This window comes from Gymnoscopelus braueri (genome assembly GCF_963280865.1).
Source record: "Gymnoscopelus braueri genome assembly, chromosome: 9".
Taxonomy (NCBI): domain Eukaryota; kingdom Metazoa; phylum Chordata; class Actinopteri; order Myctophiformes; family Myctophidae; genus Gymnoscopelus; species Gymnoscopelus braueri.
The window spans coordinates 5,799,733-5,818,513 of NC_137610.1; the positions used below are offsets into that span (position 1 = coordinate 5,799,733).

General features: G+C 42.3%; 1 protein-coding gene across 1 annotated transcript; it reads right to left on the reverse strand.

Moving 5' to 3' along the window:
- Positions 1-357: 357 nt before the first annotated feature.
- LOC308091543 (aquaporin-9-like) lies at positions 358-18,354 on the reverse strand (the record flags this gene model as incomplete). Its single annotated transcript, XM_080437205.1, has 6 exons — positions 358-601; positions 1,116-1,333; positions 4,896-5,014; positions 8,400-8,537; positions 15,845-15,971; positions 18,253-18,354. 6 exons carry the CDS (start codon positions 18,352-18,354, stop codon positions 358-360), a joined length of 948 nt encoding a protein of 315 aa, XP_080293331.1.
- Positions 18,355-18,781: the final 427 nt, after the last annotated feature.

An 18,781-nucleotide genomic window follows, 5' to 3' on the forward strand; every position in this document is an offset into this window, starting at 1 on the left:
GAAACATACCGGGGAGAAATGTCCTCGTTTCCTGAAACTTAAACCCTAAATATTAAAATGTGGAGGTGATGTAGATGTTTACTTTAGTATCGTTTATATTTATAACTCAGCAGCTCATTAAGATGCATATTTTCAAAGTGTTTAGTGTTAACTGAAACGCAATGACTTTTTCAGTTCATGTTGTCACTTAGAAAATGTACATTTTTATAAACCTCTGAATTATAAATGTACAGAATATTATCGTAAAAGATGTGTGTGTAGCAGGAGGTTCTATTTGTCATTACTGACAGAGTAAAAAACATTTTGTTTTTTTACTCTGTCTGACAGACTGTCTGACAGACAGACAGACAGACAGGGTCAGTCCTTCATGTTAATCATCTCATATTTGTCCTTCACAGAGCTGTCCTCTTCGTCCTCTATGTCTTCGTCCTCGTTCTCCTCTTCCTCGTGGGCGGTGCCCGTGTCGTCCTCATCCTCAGCGTTGACGCTGCCGTGACAACGAGGGTGGTGCATCTGGATGAGCAGGTAGTAGAGCACTGCCCCAACTAGCCCCCCCAACATGGGCCCCGCCACCGGAACCCACCACCAGTATCCTCCTGTACTGTAAACATAAACATATATACATGATAAACCCACCACCAGTATCCCCCTCTACTGTTAAACATATATATAACCATATATATATACATATACATGATAAACCCACCACCAGTATCCTCCTGTACTGTTAAACATAAACATATATACATACATTATAAACATGTATACATTATAACCCCCCAGCATGGGCCCTGCGACAGAAACCCACCACCAGTATCCTCCTGTACTGTAAACATATATACCCAGCTACAGTATCAGTTACCAGGTGTACCCAGCTACAGTATCAGTTACCAGCTATAGTATCAGTTACCAGCTATAGTATCAGTTACCAGCTACAGTATCAGTTACCAGCTATAGTATCAGTTACCAGCTACAGTATCAGTTACCAGCTACAGTATCAGTTACCAGCTACAGTATCAGTTCCCAGCTACAGTATCAGTTACCAGCTACAGTATCAGTAACCAGGTGTACCCAGCTACAGTGTCAGCTACAATATCAGCTACAGTGACAGTTACCTGAACACTTCCATGCCGTACCCGGCCACAGCGGTGAACAGTCGGGGTCCCAGGTCCCTGGCGGGGTTCAGAGGGTATCCACAGTTCAGACCCATGGACACCCCGATGGCCATGATGATCAGACCAATGGCCAGAGGCTCCACCCCTTTAGGAGCCCCGATGTTCCTCCCGTCGATGATGGCCAGAATACACAACACCAGCATCCCTGTACCCACAACCTGCAAGATACACAACATGTACACACAACCTGAAACATACACAATAAAGCAACACACTGGATCACAGGGGTCTTCAACAGGGGGTCCAGGACCCCTAGGAGGTCCTCAGAGGTACTGCAGGCGGCCACCAAATCTTTGTGTGATAGGATTACTATATTATTATTTTTCCATTAACAACTTGAACCCTTGCGTCCCTATTCTGGGGGTAACCATAGCCGCAAATAGCAGATCTACAAGCTCACAACGCGTCGTGAGCTTGTAGATCTAATATCGGCTAAGAGGTTTGGTGTACAGGGAAAAAGAGCAGACCAAGTATTGAGTCAAAGGTCAAGTTTACAAAATGTTGAGGGTTTGTCGTTAAATGTCTGAACAAACATTTAACATGAATCCGATATGTAGTGATGGGGGGTCCCTGCTTTCTCTCTCTCTCAGCTAAACGGTCCTTGGCCTGAAAAACGTTGAAGACCCCTGTAGAAACAGCCTGGAAAAACTACACAATACCATGTACACACAACTTGAAACACAATACCATGTAAAGAAAACCCTTTTACCCTTACAAACGATCTAGAATGCTGCAGCACGCTTGGTCTTCAACCAGCCTTTCTCTCTCCCTCCATTGGCTTCCAGTCACCTAGACTCTTCTCCCTTCTCTAAAACACCCTGGACAACACTCCACACATCCTAGACACTTCTCTCTTCTCTAAAACACCCTGGACAACACTCCACACGTCCTAGACTCTTCTCTCTTCTCTAAAACACCCTGGACAATGCTCCACACGTTCTAGACTCTTCTCTAAAACACCCTGGACAACGCTCCACACGTCCTAGACTCTTCTCTAAAACACCCTGGACAATGCTCCACACGTCCTAGACTCTTCTCTAAAACACCCTGGACAACGCTCCACACGTCCTAGACTCTTCTCTAAAACACCCTGGACAATGCTCCACACGTCCTAGACTCTTCTCCCTTCTCTAAATACCCTGGACAACGCTCCACACGTCCTAGACTCTTCTCTAAAACACCCTGGACAACGCTCCACACGTCCTAGACTCTTCTCTAAATACCCTGGACAACGCTCCACACGTCCTAGACTCTTCTCCCTTCTCTAAATACCCTGGACAACGCTCCACACGTCCTAGACTCTTCTCTAAAACACCCTGGACAACGCTCCACACATCCTAGACTCTTCTCCCTTCTCTAAATACCCTGGACAACGCTCCACACGTCCTAGACTCTTCCCTAAAACACCCTGGACAACGCTCCACACGTCCTAGACTCTTCTCTAAAACACCCTGGACAACGCTCCACACGTCCTAGACTCTTCTCCCTTCTCTAAATACCCTGGACAACGCTCCACACGTCCTAGACTCTTCCCTAAAACACCCTGGACAACGCTCCACACGTCCTAGACTCTTCTCTAAAACACCCTGGACAACGCTCCACACGTCCTAGACTCTTCTCCCTTCTCTAAATACCCTGGACAACGCTCCACACGTCCTAGACTCTTCCCTAAAACACCCTGGACAACGCTCCACACGTCCTAGACTCTTCTCTCTTCTCTAAAACACCCTGGACAACGCTCCACACGTCCTAGACTCTTCCCTAAAACACCCTGAACAATGCTCCACACATCCTAGACTCTTCTCCCTTCTCTAAATACCCTGGACAACGCTCCACACGTCCTAGACTCTTCCCTAAAACACCCTGGACAACGCTCCACACGTCCTAGACTCTTCCCTAAAACACCCTGGACAACGCTCCACACGTCCTAGACTCTTCTCCCTTCTCTAGAACACCCTGGATAACACTCCACACGTCCTAGACTCTTCCCTAAAACACCCTGAACAATGCTCCACACATCCTAGACTCTTCTCCCTTCTCTAAATACCCTGGACAACGCTCCACACGTCCTAGACTCTTCCCTAAAACACCCTGGACAACGCTCCACACGTCCTAGACTCTTCCCTAAAACACCCTGGACAACGCTCCACACGTCCTAGACTCTTCTCCCTTCTCTAGAACACCCTGGATAACACTCCACACGTCCCAGACTCTTCTCGCTTCTGGCTCCTAAACTGTGGAACAAACTCCCCATTGCTGTACTGTGATTGGCTGACTCTATTGGCTGACTCTATTCAGCACTGTGATTGGCTAGCGAGACACATGATGACATTAATAACCTATAAATAGGATTATGCACTTCCAAAAATCATTTTTTTTTGGGAAGTGAGCTTCCATCACTATGATGACCACTGTGATGACCACACCGCCCACTTCACACTGGGTGTGATTTTTTTAAAAATATATATACTGTATAGACTGATGATATGATGTTCTTGGTTTACCTATGATCCTAGATTACTATTTCTATGCATTTGATGTATTACCTTGTGTTTACCTTGCTTACTGTAAATCTATCTGGATTAAGAGTGTCTGCTAAATGTGCACATTGTTAAAGGTAGGGTAAGTGATTTGCAATTATTCAAATAATTGCAAAATGGCTCTATGTTCTGATAGTGCTCGTTACTATAGAGTGTCCTGTCCATATAAGGAGTCACCATGTCTCTCCAGCTTTCAGTTTCAGTTTCATTTCCAATTTTATCCAATCAGGATAGAGAAATCAATCAGGATATAGATTAAACAAGTGAAATTGGAAGTGATGACACTAAGAAATGAGCATGCAAAATTGGAACTGGAACACTATAAAAATTAAGCTTAAAAATGGGTACTTTCTCCTGATTGGCTGAGATTTTGACACCTACCAGAAAATGTATTTTCTGTTTATTAAAGAGCTGGAGAGACGGGGAGACTCCTGTTACTGAAAAAACACTCTATTGCAATGATTACTATCAGAATATAGTGTTTTAACCTTTTAACAAAATACTTTTTGTTTTAACCCAAAAATATCACTTACCCTACCTTTAATTGTACAACACTTAATTTAACCATTTAAACCTGATACTTAGTTGTCTCGAGGGCTCTATACCAGCCCCACTCCTGTTTTCCCTTAGTATACACTACTGTAAATATCTTCGCTGAAAATAGCTGATCTACAAGCTCTCAAGGTTTGTAGGTCTGCTAGGGTGAAGCGTTGACATCAGTGGGTTTTATCTAAAATGTCATGTTTAGAGACAAACAGACGCAACGGATGTGAAGTAAAGATCTGAGCATCCATTGAATGACTGGAAGTGGGTCATTACAGCGGGGGGGGGGGGGGGGGGGGGGTAGTAAGTGGGACAGTCAATTTGCATTTAGACACAATTCCCACAGAACAGCTGTTTTCATGACTGAATAGAACCAGTAGCACAGACTGGTTATACAGGTTTTTAATTTCAAGGGCCCCACCACATTTTGATATCAATTATTAGGCCATTTACCCCCATAACTCTCAAGAGTTACAGACCCGTAAGGTTCCATTTGGTTCCATGTGTACACTCTCACAGTTACAGACCTATAAGGGTCCATTTGGTTCTATTTGTACACTCTCACAGGTACTTAAAGGACTTTAGGTGAGCTCTGCTGATGATCTGTTCAAGCTGCCTGGAGACTCAGGAGACTCACCTGGTCGACCAGCCCTCCCAGAACAGACAGATGTCTGCCAGGGTAGGAGGCAAAGATGTGGCCGGTGGCGTTGATGCCCGTTACCGACAGGATGCCGTTGGTGAAGTCCATGATGGAGTCTGGGAACACAGAAACACAACACGTTATTAATAGAGTTTAACATGATGGAGTCTGGAAACACAGCAACAGAACATGCTATTATTATAGTTTAACATGATGGAGTCTGGAAGCACAACAAGGCTGTTATTATGGTTTAACATGTTTCATCAGTTTGTCTCTGGTCAGATGAAGGAGGAGCCAGGCCCGGAGTAAACCCACAGTCTCTAGAGCCAACACTTGCTGTTAAACATCTCGCCTGCCACCCTGAACCCTAACCCCCTAATTAGCACTGTCTCTGACTCCCCTCAAGAGACAGTGGGGGGCAGTAGCATGCCAGTAGGGGGCAGTAGTGTCAGGATCTGTCTTGTACTTTTATTATGTAGTAATGTCCTAGTGTTTCCTGTTTAGCCTAGTTAGTGTTTCCTGTCTTGTCTCTCCTCCCTGTGATTACTTGTTTCTCCACCTGTGTCCTGTTAGTCTCCCAGCCAATCCCTGTGTTGATTGTAGTTATGTTTCACCTGTGTCTTGTTAGTCTGTGTCTATTTAAACCTCCCTGTGTTCAGTGTTCCCTTGTCAGATTATAGTTGTTGTCATGTTGTGTCCACCTTGTATGTCCTGCTGTATTGACAACTTATATTCAAAGTTTGATAATAAATCATCATTGAACTTGATCTATCTGCCTGCCTGCCTGGTTCTACACTTGGGTCCAAACACTTGTCTCACATCGTGACAGTATAATCTGACCAAATGGACCCAGCAGAACAGAGACTTTTTCAGCAAAGAGTGGAGGAGTTTGACCATGTGGTGGCCTGCCTCATTACTTCTCCTCCCAACCAGCATGCTGAAATGGAACGGAGCATTTCGGATCAGAAGCAATGGTTCAGCCAGAGACCTTGGGTCAGCCATTTTGTTCCTCATTTGAACATTGTCCAGGAAAGGCTAAAGGCCTATCTCCAGTCCAGCTCTGTCTCCCCTGCTTCCCAGCCTGCTCCTCCTGTCAGGATCGGGGCCCTGAACCTGCAACCTGCCAGCCCCAATTCTGCCCCACAGAAGATCCAGCCCATGGACTTGATGAGCTATATCCAGAGCAGGGTCAAAGTCCCTGTTTATTCTGACCCAGATTCAGATGATGACCCATACCTAGGCACCAGCCTGGCTCTGGGAGGTCCAAGTGGGGTAGGTGACCAGAACATCGTCCTGGGTCGTGTTTCCAATTCTGCCAGTGCCCAGTTGAAGCCTCGTAAGAGGTCTGGTCGCCGCCGCTCCCGTCGCCACCGGCGCACCCAATTGCCCAGCGATACAGAGTCACCCCCGCCCAGCGATGACGAGACGCTGCTACTGCCCAGCGCCAGAGAGGCTCAGCCGCCGCCCAGCAGCGTCACAGAGGCTCAGCCGCCGCCCAGCAGCGTCACAGAGGCTTCGCCGCCGCAGCTCAGCGCAGCAGAGGCTTCGCCGCCGCAGCTCAGCGCCGCAGAGGCTTCGCCGCCGCAGCTCAGCACCGCAGAGGCTTCGCCGCCGCAGAGGCTTCGCCGCCGCAGCTCAGCGCCGCAGAGGCTTCACCGCCTCAGCTCAGCGCCGCAGAGGCTTCGCCGCCGCAGCTCAGCGCCGCAGAGGTCCCGCCAGCGCAGCTCAGCGCCGCAGAGGTCCCGCCGCCTCAGCGCCGCAGAGGGCCCGCCGCCGCAGCTCAGTGCCGCAGAGGCTTTGCCGCCGCAGCTCTGCGCCACAGAGGCCACGCCGCCGCAGCTCAGCGCCACAGAGGCCACGTCGCAGCAGCTCGCCGCCACTAAGGCTCCGCCGTCGAAGCTCAGCACCATAGAGGCGCCGCCGCAGCGTGCCGCCACTAAAGCTCCGCCGCCGCAGCTCAGCACTACAGAGGCTCCGCTACAGCAGCTCAGTGCCACTGAGGCTCCGCTGCCGCCTTCTGCTCCACCTGAACCCCTGTCGGCTTTCTCAGCTGACAAACCTGACCAATCTGAACATTATGAACTTCCACCGGCACTCCAGAGGTCAGTCTTCGCCCCAGTCTCACCGCCCATCAACCCTTTTGTTCCCCGGGTCTCAGGGCCTCAGTTTCCACAGACTGTTACCTCTCCCCGGCCCCTCTGCTCGGCTCTGGAGCTCCATGCCCCAGAGGTTCGGTTGGACCACAAACCAACCCGTTGACTGGTCTTCCGATCTGTATGTCTGCCTGTCTCTCTGTCTGTATGTCTGCTAGCGTGTATGCCAGTCTTCTTGTGCGTTTGTCTACTCCCCAGTCCTCTAACCTGTTTACCCCCCCCGTTATGTCAGACTGCCTGTTTGTCCGCCTGTTTGGCTGTCTGTCAGTTAGTTTGTTTGTCTCTTGGTTTGTCTCAGTTTGTGCCTGTCTGTATGTCTTTGTGCTTATCTGTGTGTCTTCCCACCTGCTTTTCTGTGTGATTCCTTGTCTTGCCCTGCCCCAAGCCAATCAGTGTTTTCTTTGTCCTGCCCAAAGCCAGTCCAGTGTTTTGTCCGAACTTGTCCTACCAGTCCAATGTTAAGTTCTGTGTCCCTCCTTTCCGACTCTCCTCCACCCACCCTGTTTGGTGTTTTGACAATGTTTTTTTTTGGATGTCTGGAATCCATCCCTTGAGGGGGGGGTACTGTCAGGATCTGTCTTGTACTTTTATTATGTAGTAATGTCCTAGTGTTTCCTGTTTAGCCTAGTTAGTGTTTCCTGTCTTGTCTCTCCTCCCTGTGATTACTTGTTTCTCCACCTGTGTCCTGTTAGTCTCCCAGCCAATCCCTGTGTTGATTGTAGTTATGTTTCACCTGTGTCTTGTTAGTCTGTGTCTATTTAAACCTCCCTGTGTTCAGTGTTCCCTTGTCAGATTATAGTTGTTGTCATGTTGTGTCCACCTTGTATGTCCTGCTGTATTGACAACTTATATTCAAAGTTTGATAATAAATCATCATTGAACTTGATCTATCTGCCTGCCTGCCTGGTTCTACACTTGGGTCCAAACACTTGTCTCACATCGTGACAAGTAGCATGCCACTTGGACACAGGCCGGGGTCTGATCAGCCTCGGTCGGGTTGTCTGGAGGAGGGTGTCAAGACCCCAAACACCCAGGAAACAACACTGATGATGTGTCCAAGTTTGTGCATCAGATGTTTTTGTTGTCTCCGCCAGGCCGAAAGGCATGGCGAGAGTATGTTTTGCCCCCTGTCCGTCCGTCCGTCCGTCCGTGTGTCCGTGTGTCCGTCCGTGTGTGTGGTTCATTCTGTCTGTGTACAGCTAATCTCCGGCACTGTCAAATGTGTCATTTATACATTAACTAATGATGTCAAATATATAATTTATACAGTAACTAATGATGTCAACTGTCAATTTATACAGTAACTAATGAACGATATATAGTATCATATATAATCAAGTATATTTACCATAGTAAAGTCCAAAGACTGCAGCAGCTCCAGTGAACGCTCCCAGGAACTGGGCGATGACATAGAATGGAAACTTCCACACTTTCAGTTTACCCAGGATGACCATGGCTAGAGAGACAGCTGGGTTCACATGTCCTCCTGTATGAAGACATAATGTTATGTTTAATATCCCCATGGCTAGAGAGACAGCTGGGTTCACATGTCCTCCTGCATGAAGACATAATGTTATAATGTTTAATGTCCCCATGGCCAGAGAGACAGCTGGGTTCACATGTCCTCCTGTATGAAGACATAATGTTATAATGTTTAATGTCCCCATGGCCAGAGAGACAGCTGGGTTCACATGTCCTCCTGTATGAAGACATAATGTTATAATGTTTAATGTCCCCATGGCCAGAGAGACAGCTGGGTTCACATGTCCTCCATAATGTTATAATGTTTAATGTCCCCAAGGATAGAGACATGTCCGCCTGGATGAAGACATTTTATTGTTATCATGAATAGAGACATGTCCTCCTTTATGGCTAGTGACATGTCCGCCTGGATGAAGGACACAGCCGATCACACCCTAACATTCTAAAATGTAATAATGATAATGTTCAAATGTCCAAAACACTTTTCTCTGTAATTTATTTGTCAAAATATAAAGTAACTGGTAGATGCTGTTATCCAGTATTATACTGAAAAGCGTCTTTAGGCATGTGACACTGCCACATACATGTGTGAAATAATGTATTTCCTGTCCAGGTATGATGAGTATTTAAAGAAAAAGATACGTAAGACACATAACATACTTGGTGATAACAGGGGAATATATTGGTTAAAATATGGTTGAATATTTAACACCTAAATGTAGTATACGGAAAACATGTTTTGTTTTGTGTAAGTTGATTATGGCCATTATGATTCATTTTCTGTTGACATGGTTCACGCATAGGGGGCGCTGAGGGGAAAAAAAGCAGCACATGGGGCAAAAGTTCCAGGAAGTGATCACTGTGGAAAGTTCCACAGGAAGTGAGGTATCAGGAACAGATGTAAAAGTACAGGAAGTGAGGCGGCCGGGGTTCCATTTTAGGTAAATAGAAAAAAAGTGTTTGGTGGTGTCTGAGAAAGAGACTCTTGTAAGCCTAAACTAAACCACTGAGTAGTGGCCTGGGGCCGGAGAACTTATGGATCTGCAAGGAGAGAAGTTTGGTCGAGGAACATCTCTGGGTTTATATCTGAATCAATCCAGAGCTTTTGGACAGGGGAACCTCCTGTGGCCTCCTGACTTGACGGTTGGGTGAAGAATATATGTTTTCCTTTTTTTAATGCAATGCATTGCCTTTTTATTTGCTGACTTTGTGGATTACTTGATTTTCGGAAAATAGAAGATCTACAATATTCGTTGGATTTCTTTTGGATTACTTTTGGATTACTATTGAGAACCCGCAAGCTCAGTGGAGACATTTAAAAGAACTTTGTGGGGATAAAGATCAGAGTTTGATCATTTGTATTTTGAGGTGAACTGATTGTTTAATTGAATTGAATTATTATTTAGTTTGACCAAGGTTGGGTCAGAACAGATAAAATACAGCGATTTAATTTCAAAAGCAACAGTTTTGTGTTTTTTGGTCTGCATTACAGTTTGTTTACAGTATAAATAATGACGCAGGAACAGGACCTTTATTTCTTTAATAGAACTCAGACTGATTGTTAAAGGCTCTTTTAAAGAGGAGAAGATGAGTAAGAAATGACCTCAGATCAGATCAGATCAGAATGCGTTAAAAGTTTTCATTTCAATCAGGCATCAAATGCCTGATTGAAATGAAAGCTTTACATAATACTCATCTTATACACTTATAAGCCATAAACTTTGCAATAACAAAAATAACCGCTCTGCTCTCTGTGTGTGTGTGTGTGTGTGTGTGTGTGTGTGTGTGTGTGTGTGTGTGTGTGTGTGTGTGTGTGTGTGTGTGTGTGTGTGTGTGTGTGTGTGTGTGTGTGTGTGTGTGTGTGTGTGTGTGTGTGTGTGTGTGTGTGTGTGTGTGTGTGTGTGTGTGTGTGTGGAGTGTAGTTACAGAGCCAGAGGGTCAAACAGGGTTGGTGTGTGTGTGTAGTTACATGGTTGGTTTGGATTGACTCTTGATTCACTATTTAACACAGAGGAGAGAGAGAGAGACATTTACACAGGGTTGAGCTGGAGGGGCGATCAACTTCCTGACTGACTGAATGGTTTGGGATATGTACGTAAATAAATATATATGGACATGTATGTAAATAAATGAATAAATACAAATGTACTTTCCACTTTCCCAAAATAGGGAAGCAAGGTTGAAAATGGTTCAAGGAGAGCTCCATCCTCTATCATGTTCTGATGATTTGATGGTCATTTCCTCCCCTGATGGTTTGAATATACAAGGATAACTTTCATTATGTGTAACCAGTGGTGGAAAAAGTATTACCATGTTTTACTTAAGTAAAACTATCAATACTGCAATCTAGAAATACTCAAGTACATTTTTAATTACGGACTTTTACTTGTAGTAAAAGTCCGTAATTAAAAATGTACTTGAGTAAAAGTAGAAAGTATTGGTATCAAAATGTACTCTTAAGTATCAAAAGTAGAAAGTGGTCATCATGCAGAATGTCCCAAGTTTTCAAATGTATAAAAATCTTTTGAAAATAGCAGATCTACAAGCTCACAGCGACGCATTGTGAGCTTGTAGATCGGCTATTTTCAAATGGCCGAAATATAAATAGGGCTGAAGGGGTTAATGTATGTTTTGTAATAATAATCAAAATCTACAAAGTAACTAGTAACTAAAGTTGCCAAATAATTGTTGTGGAGTAAAAGTATAATATTTGCCTCTGAAATGTAGTGGAGTAGGAGTAAAAGTACTGAAAATTGGACGAACTCAAGTAAAGTAAAAACACCTCAAAATTTTACTTAAGTACAGTGCTTGAGTAAATGTACTTAGTTACTTTCCACCACTGTGTATAACATTCCTTTACAGTGAATGAAGAATCCAACCAAAAATCAAAAAAATAAATACTTAATTGAAGTAAACAGGAGGCCAAGATTAGCAACAGCAAAACTTTATGAATCTGCTGGACGCTCCAAACACGGTGAGGATGCTTGAGTAAGGTTCTTTTCCTTTTTGTATGATCAGTGTTTTTGATCCCCGTATTGGCCATTAGGATCACTATACATGAAAGAGATTGATCGCTGGGCTCCCGTGTGATGATCTGTACAGTAATGTGATCTATATGATGATCTGTACAGTAATGTGATCTATATAATAATAATAATAAACTTTATTTGTATAGCACCTTTCATGACATGAAATGCAGCTCAAAGAGCTTTACAGAGCAAGAATACAATTACAGTTAGAACCAATTTAACAATAAAGCAAACAAAAATAAAATAAAATAAAATAAAAGCAAAGGCATAAAACAACATTAAAATAGGCAATACAGTGAGGAATTAAAAATCAACCAAAGAATCAGCTAAAAGCAAGAGTGAAGTATGATGATCTGTACAGTAATGTGATCTATATGATGATCTGTACAGTAATGTGATCTATGTGATGATCTGTACAGTAATGTGATCTATATGATGATCTGTACAGTAATGTGATCTATATGATGATCTGTACAGTAATGTGATCTATATGATGATCTGTACAGTAATGTGATCTATAGGATGATCTGTACAGTAATGTGATCTATATGATGATCTGTACAGTAATGTGATCTATATGATAACCGTCTGACATGTTCATTTGGACTGTTTTTATTCATGTTTATTGTTGTATGTAATTGTATGTTTTTCTATGGACCATGAATCTGCAACAAAGACATACTTGAGTACAGTTACTCAAGTCCTGTACTTAAGCAAAGTAAAAACACCTCAGAACTGTACTTGAGTATTTCAAAATGTCAATACCTTTAATTCTACTCCACTACATCTCAGAGGCAAATACTGTACTTTTACTCCACTACAATTATTTGAAAACTTAAGTTACTTTTATTACAAAACATACATTAACCACTTCAGCCCTATATACATTTCTGCCATTTGAAAATAGCCGATCTACAAGCTCACTATGCGTTCCGATGTGACGCATAGTGAGCTTGTAGATCTGCTATTTTCCAAAGCTTTTTATACATTTTATGCATTAGAGAAAACTTTCTGGACATTCTGCATTTCTAATTTTGGTACTTTAAATACATTTTGATACCAATACCTTTGTACTTTTACTCAAGTAAATTTTTTATTCCGAACTTTTACTTGTAATGGAGTACTTTTCTACATTGCAGTATTGATACTTCTACTTAAGTAGAAATGTGAGTACTTTTCTACATTGCAGTATTGATACTTCTACTTAAGTAGAAATGTGAGTACTTTTTCCACCACTGCTGTTGAACGTTCACATGAGGGGGGTGTGTGTGTGTGTGTGTGTGTGTGTGTGTGTGTGTGTGTGTGTGTGTGTGTGTGTGTGTGTGTGTGTGTGTGTGTGTGTGTGTGTGTGTGTGTGTGTGTGTGTGTGTGTGTGTGTGTGTGTGTGTGTGTGTGTGTGAGAGAGAGAGATGGACGTGTGGCCTGTGTGACATCGATGGAGTTAGCAGGACAACCATCGCCCCGGGGTGAAGCCTGACCTCCAACGAGGCCAACGAGCTTCCACAAATCAATGGCCACTCACACCGTGCACATGACACACACACACACCGTTCACATGACACTGAACGTGAAGCGTTTGTGTGACACTAGAGGCCGAGGTGGCACATGGCCGAGCCAGCAGTCACTCTACAGACCGTATCAATATCACAGAGCAAACTGTTATTGTGATGGTAGCAGTTATATACTGTATAAACATCATATCGTTTGCTGTCAGGCAGAAACCTCTCATCTCCACACAGTGGCGTAAAGTAACTAAGTATATTTACTCAAGTACTGTACTTAAGTACAATTTTCAGTACTTTTACTTACTTACTTCTACTCCACTACATCTCAGAGGCACATATTGTACGTTTTACTGCACTTTAAGTATTTGAAAACTTTAGTTACTTTGTAGATTTAGATTATTATTACAAAACACACATTAGCCACTTCAGCCCTATATACATTTAGACCATTTGAAAATCGCAGATCTACAAGCTCACAATGCGTCGCGATGCAACACATTGTGAGCTTGTAGATCTGCTATTTTCAAGGATTTTTAAACATTTTATACATTTGAAAACTTGTGAAAGGGGACATTCTGCATGAGTGATTTTTACTTTTGGTACTTTAAGTACATTTTCATACCAATACTTTTGTACTTTTACTCTAGTAAACTTTGAGTTCCGGACTTTAACTTGTAACGGAGCATTTCCACATTGCAGTATTGATACTTTTACTTAAATACAAAATATGTACTTTTTCCACCACTGCTTATCTCCATAATCTAACTTTTTGTGTTTTTTTCAAAAAGTAATACCTTACTTGATCAAACTACAGCGTCACACAAAAGCATCAAAAGTAGCAGATATGCTACTTTTGAATTTGAATCCTGAAAAGTAAGAGTTCTGTACATAATGAGGTTTCCACCCCACAGAGACCATATGATATATTATATACAGTATATTTATGATGGTTGTGTATCTTCTGGTACATAATCTATCCACCATGTGCTGTTCTTTATATGAAAGAAAGACGGTCTAAAAGGAAGATTGATCTCAGTAAGTTCCAATAACAATGAATCCATTATGTAATAGTTTTTAATATTCTTAATATTATCAACTATTATGTAATATTAATATTCTATAACCATATGTGGATTGTAAGTGTGGGCTGTGGAGCCTCAGCCTGCATATTAGACCAGAGCGGAGCTCCATATAATGTATATACTGATAATGTACTGCAGGCTTTGATTTATTTATTAGATCCTCATTAGCTTACTGTACCATTACAGCAGATTTACCCTTTATAATCTATAGGTATTTATAACCTCCTCATTAGCTTACTGTACCGTTACATAAAATGTGTACTTTATAACCTATAGGTATTGCAGATCTACAAGCTCAAAACGCGTCGCAGTGCGACGCGTTTTGAGCTTGCCCGACAGTATATGCAATGTGTCCCTCTGGAGTGAGTGTGGACTTATAGTGGCCCTCTCCATCATCAAAGTTGCATCACCGCTGATCTAAAGCTATCTAAATAACTCAGTACATTTGTTGTCAAGAGCAACAAAACACTGAACAAGTAACCACCATACCATACTGTACTGTATATCTATATAGCAATAACTAGCATCTATTGACAAAAAAGGTGAGGAGAAGGGAGAAGGGACAGGGGTGAGGTGAGTGCAAGGGGGTAAGGTAATAATAATAATAATAATAATAATAATAATAAATAGTAATATACTCTGAAGAGCTCATACTCTATAGAGCATATTTAAAACTAGAAAAAGTGCTCCTCGGAGCACAGGTCAGGTAGGTTATTGTGGGCCAGCAATGTTCGGAATTCGTCATTCGCCATCAGGATGGAATATAAAAAAACGGACGGAACCATCTTTATCACTTGACTATAGAGATGTGTACCGATTTGCTTGATGTTTGGGGGGAAAAATTCAGGAGTAATCTAAAAAAGGAAAGCGTTGGAAAAATCGGCCTCCTGGTGGCGCTATAATCGGGCAATGTTAAAAGGGTGGCATTTGTTCTTCAACGTAGTGCAAATGTGCATACAAAGTTCCACCGCAATGGGACGCTGTGGGACGCTTCGGCCTGGCGGAGACAATAACCTCAGGTGTTGTGATCAAAGGCCATTGAAAAGAAATAAGTCTTAAAAAGAGACGTAAATGCTTCAATAGACTGGGCACTTCTGATGGTAAATGACATTCTATTCCAGAGCCTAGGGGCTACAACAGCAAAGACACCATCTCCCCTGCATGTAGCCTAGTTGTGGGAACAGTCAAGAGCCGCTCTGGCTGGAGCATAATCCTCCAAAAGATCAGATAGATATGTATGTATGTAGTCTACATGTACACATCATATTAACCATAGGCGGCGGGTAATGAAGGCTAGGGTAGGCTAAGCCTTCCTAAATGTTATGCTGGGAAATTCTTGGAATTGTGCAAATTATATAATAATATATGTGCGCAGCATTATTTAGTTAACTTTTTGATAATAAATCAGTAAAATCAGACAAAAATAAGAATTAAATAACCTAACCCTAACCCTAAAACCGAAATAAAGTAACCAAAAACCAAAAAGAAACGAACACAATCCGCCCAGAAACCGAAACAGATTTGTTTTGCGTGCACGGATTTCCCCAGTCTTCCCAATTGTCAAGCTCACCCGCCGCCTATATATTAACGTGATACAATGTGGTAGATAAATTCCTGAATAGATAGATGTGTATGGTGCTGTAGTCTACATGTGTACACATCATATTAACGTGATACAATGTGGTAGATAATTACCTGAAACTCCTCCAGAAACGTAGGCGGCCATGGCCAGGCCCACAGAGAACCCGATGTGGATGGTCAGAGGTTCTCCCAGAGTGTTCCTACTGAGTACAGTCTGAGCCACGGAGCCAACACCAAACAACTGGAACACACACAAAACATTCAGCTAGTGTCTTACTGAACATTAAAAACATTCATCAAGTGTTACTGAACATTAAAAACATGCATCTAATGTTACTGAACATTAAAGACATTCATCTAGTGTTACTGAACATCAAAAACGTTCATCTAGTGTTACTGAACATTAAAAACATTCATCTAGTGTTACTGAACATTAAAAACGTTCATCTAGTGTTACTGAACATTAAAGACATTCATCTAGTGTTACTGAACATTAAAGCCATTCATCTAGTGTTACTGAACATTAAAAACATTCATCTAGTGTTAATGAACATTAAAAACGTTCATCTAGTGTTACTGAACATTAAAAACATTCATCTAGTGTTACTGAACATTAAAAACATTCGTCTAGTGTTACTGAACATTAAAAACATTCATCTAATGTTACTGAACATTAAAGCCATTCATCTAGTGTTACTGAACATTAAAAACATTCATCTAGTGTTAATGAACATTAAAAACATTCATCTAGTGTTACTGAACATTAAAGCCATTCATCTAGTGTTACTGAACATTAAAAACATTCATCTAGTGTTAATGAACATTAAAAACGTTCATCTAGTGCTACTGAACATTAAAAACATTCATCTAGTGTTAATGAACATTAAAAACATTCATCTAGTGTTACTGAACATTAAAGCCATTCATCTAGTGTTACTGAACATTTAAAAAAATCATCTAGTGTTAATGAACATTAAAAACGTTCATCTAGTGCTACTGAACATTAAAAACATTCATCTAGTGTTGCTGAACATTAAAAACATTCATCTAATGTTACTGAACATTAAAGCCATTCATCTAGTGTTACTGAACATTAAAAACATTCATCTAGTGTTACTGAACATTTAAAAAAATCATATGTCTTATTGAACATGAAAAACATTAATGTCTTACTGAGCATTATAAACATTCATCTAGTGTTACGGAACATTACAAAACATTACAAACATTCATCTAATGTCTTACTGAACATTAAAGCATTCATCTAATGTTACTGAACATTAAACACATTCATATAATGTCTTACTGAACATTAAAACCATTAGCCAGTGTGTCTACTGAACATCTCTTAAAAACAAACAAACAAACAAAACAATCTCAACATCAACAATTATTGCAAAATTAAAAAACATCTAGATTTGAACCATAATATGAACCCTAGCGTCCCTATTCTGGTCATTTCATAACAGGCAAACATGGCTGATCTACAAGCTCGCAATGTGTCGCATTGCAAGTCTTGCAACACATTGTGAGCTTGTAGATCGGCTATTTTTGGCATAGAGATTTGGTGTGTGGAAGGAAAAAAAGGAGGGGACCAAATTTAGACCCCTGGGGGATGCCGGTCAACAAAGTATACAGGGTTTAAGTTGTTAAAAAAAGACCAATCAAAAAGCACCATTTAAAGTGGCTGTAAGCAGGGCCGGCGCGTCCATTAAGGGGTTCGGGACCGCTTATTGAGCAGAGAATTAAAGGGGTTGGTACGTCAGCATGTAGACTGGTCATTGCTTGATGTACGTAAAGAGGCCATGCGGTGGGTAAACGAGGGGGTAAGGCGACCTAGGCGGCCGCCTAGAGCGGCAGTTTGGAGAGGCGGCAAAAAAAGTCGGGAAAAAATAATAATAATGATAATAAATCGGTAAAATCAGAAATAACCTAACCCTAACCTAAACCTAGAACCGAAATAAAGTAGCCAAAAACGTATCATAACCCGCCCAAAACCCGAGGAATCTCGCCTAGAGCGCTGATCAGCCTAGAACCGGCTCTGGCTATAAGTGATATAATGTTTTGTTAGGTTCTATATTCTGATGGTAATCATTGCTGCTATATCATCAGGTTGTTAGTGTTTGTTCAGTAACAGGGCTCTCCCCGTCTCTCCAGCTCTTCAGGTGGAAAACCAATTTAATCCAATCAGGACAGAGAACCGATTCATCAGCTTCAACTTTGTAGTGTTCCAGTTCCAACTGTTTTTGTCTTCTCATTTTTGTTGTTGTTTTGTTTCATCACTTCCAGTTTCAAGTGTATGAGTTCACTCTCTCCTGATCGGATGAACTTGGTATCCCGACCTAAACATGCATTTTCCGCTTACTAAAGAGCTGGAGCTGACGGGGAGACTCCTGCTAGTGAACAAACACACTATAGCAATGACTTCTACCAGAATATAGAGCTATTTAACACTTATTTTAACAAACAAAATACCCCTTAATCTAAATAAATAAATACACATTAATTAATTAATAACTTACCACCAAGACGAAGGTTCCCAGGAATTCGGCCAGGAATTCCCGGAGGATGGTGTGTTTGAGGGCACAGCGTCGTCTCATGGTGTTCCTGGGTGTTGTTTCCATGGATGCTCTGATGTCCTGCTGACTGCTGAGGCTACTGACCACTGAGTCACATCTGTCTGACCACAGCTGTCTGTCACGCCCCACCCCCACTGCCAATCAGCCAATCAGCACGCAGCTCATTGATCCATGTCAGATGAACCACAACAATGCTGTTCAACACTGACAGAACCAGACCCACTCCAGATGTGTGTTCAACACTGACAGAACCAGACCCACTCCAGATGTTTGTTCAACACTGACAGAACCAGACCCACTCCAGATGTTTGTTCAACACTGACAGAACCAGACCCACTCCAGATGTGTGTTCAACACTAACAGAACCAGACCCACTCCAGATGTGTGTTCAACACTAACAGAACCAGACCCACTCCAGATGTTTGTTCAACACTAACAGAACCAGACCCACTCCAGATGTTTGTTAAACACT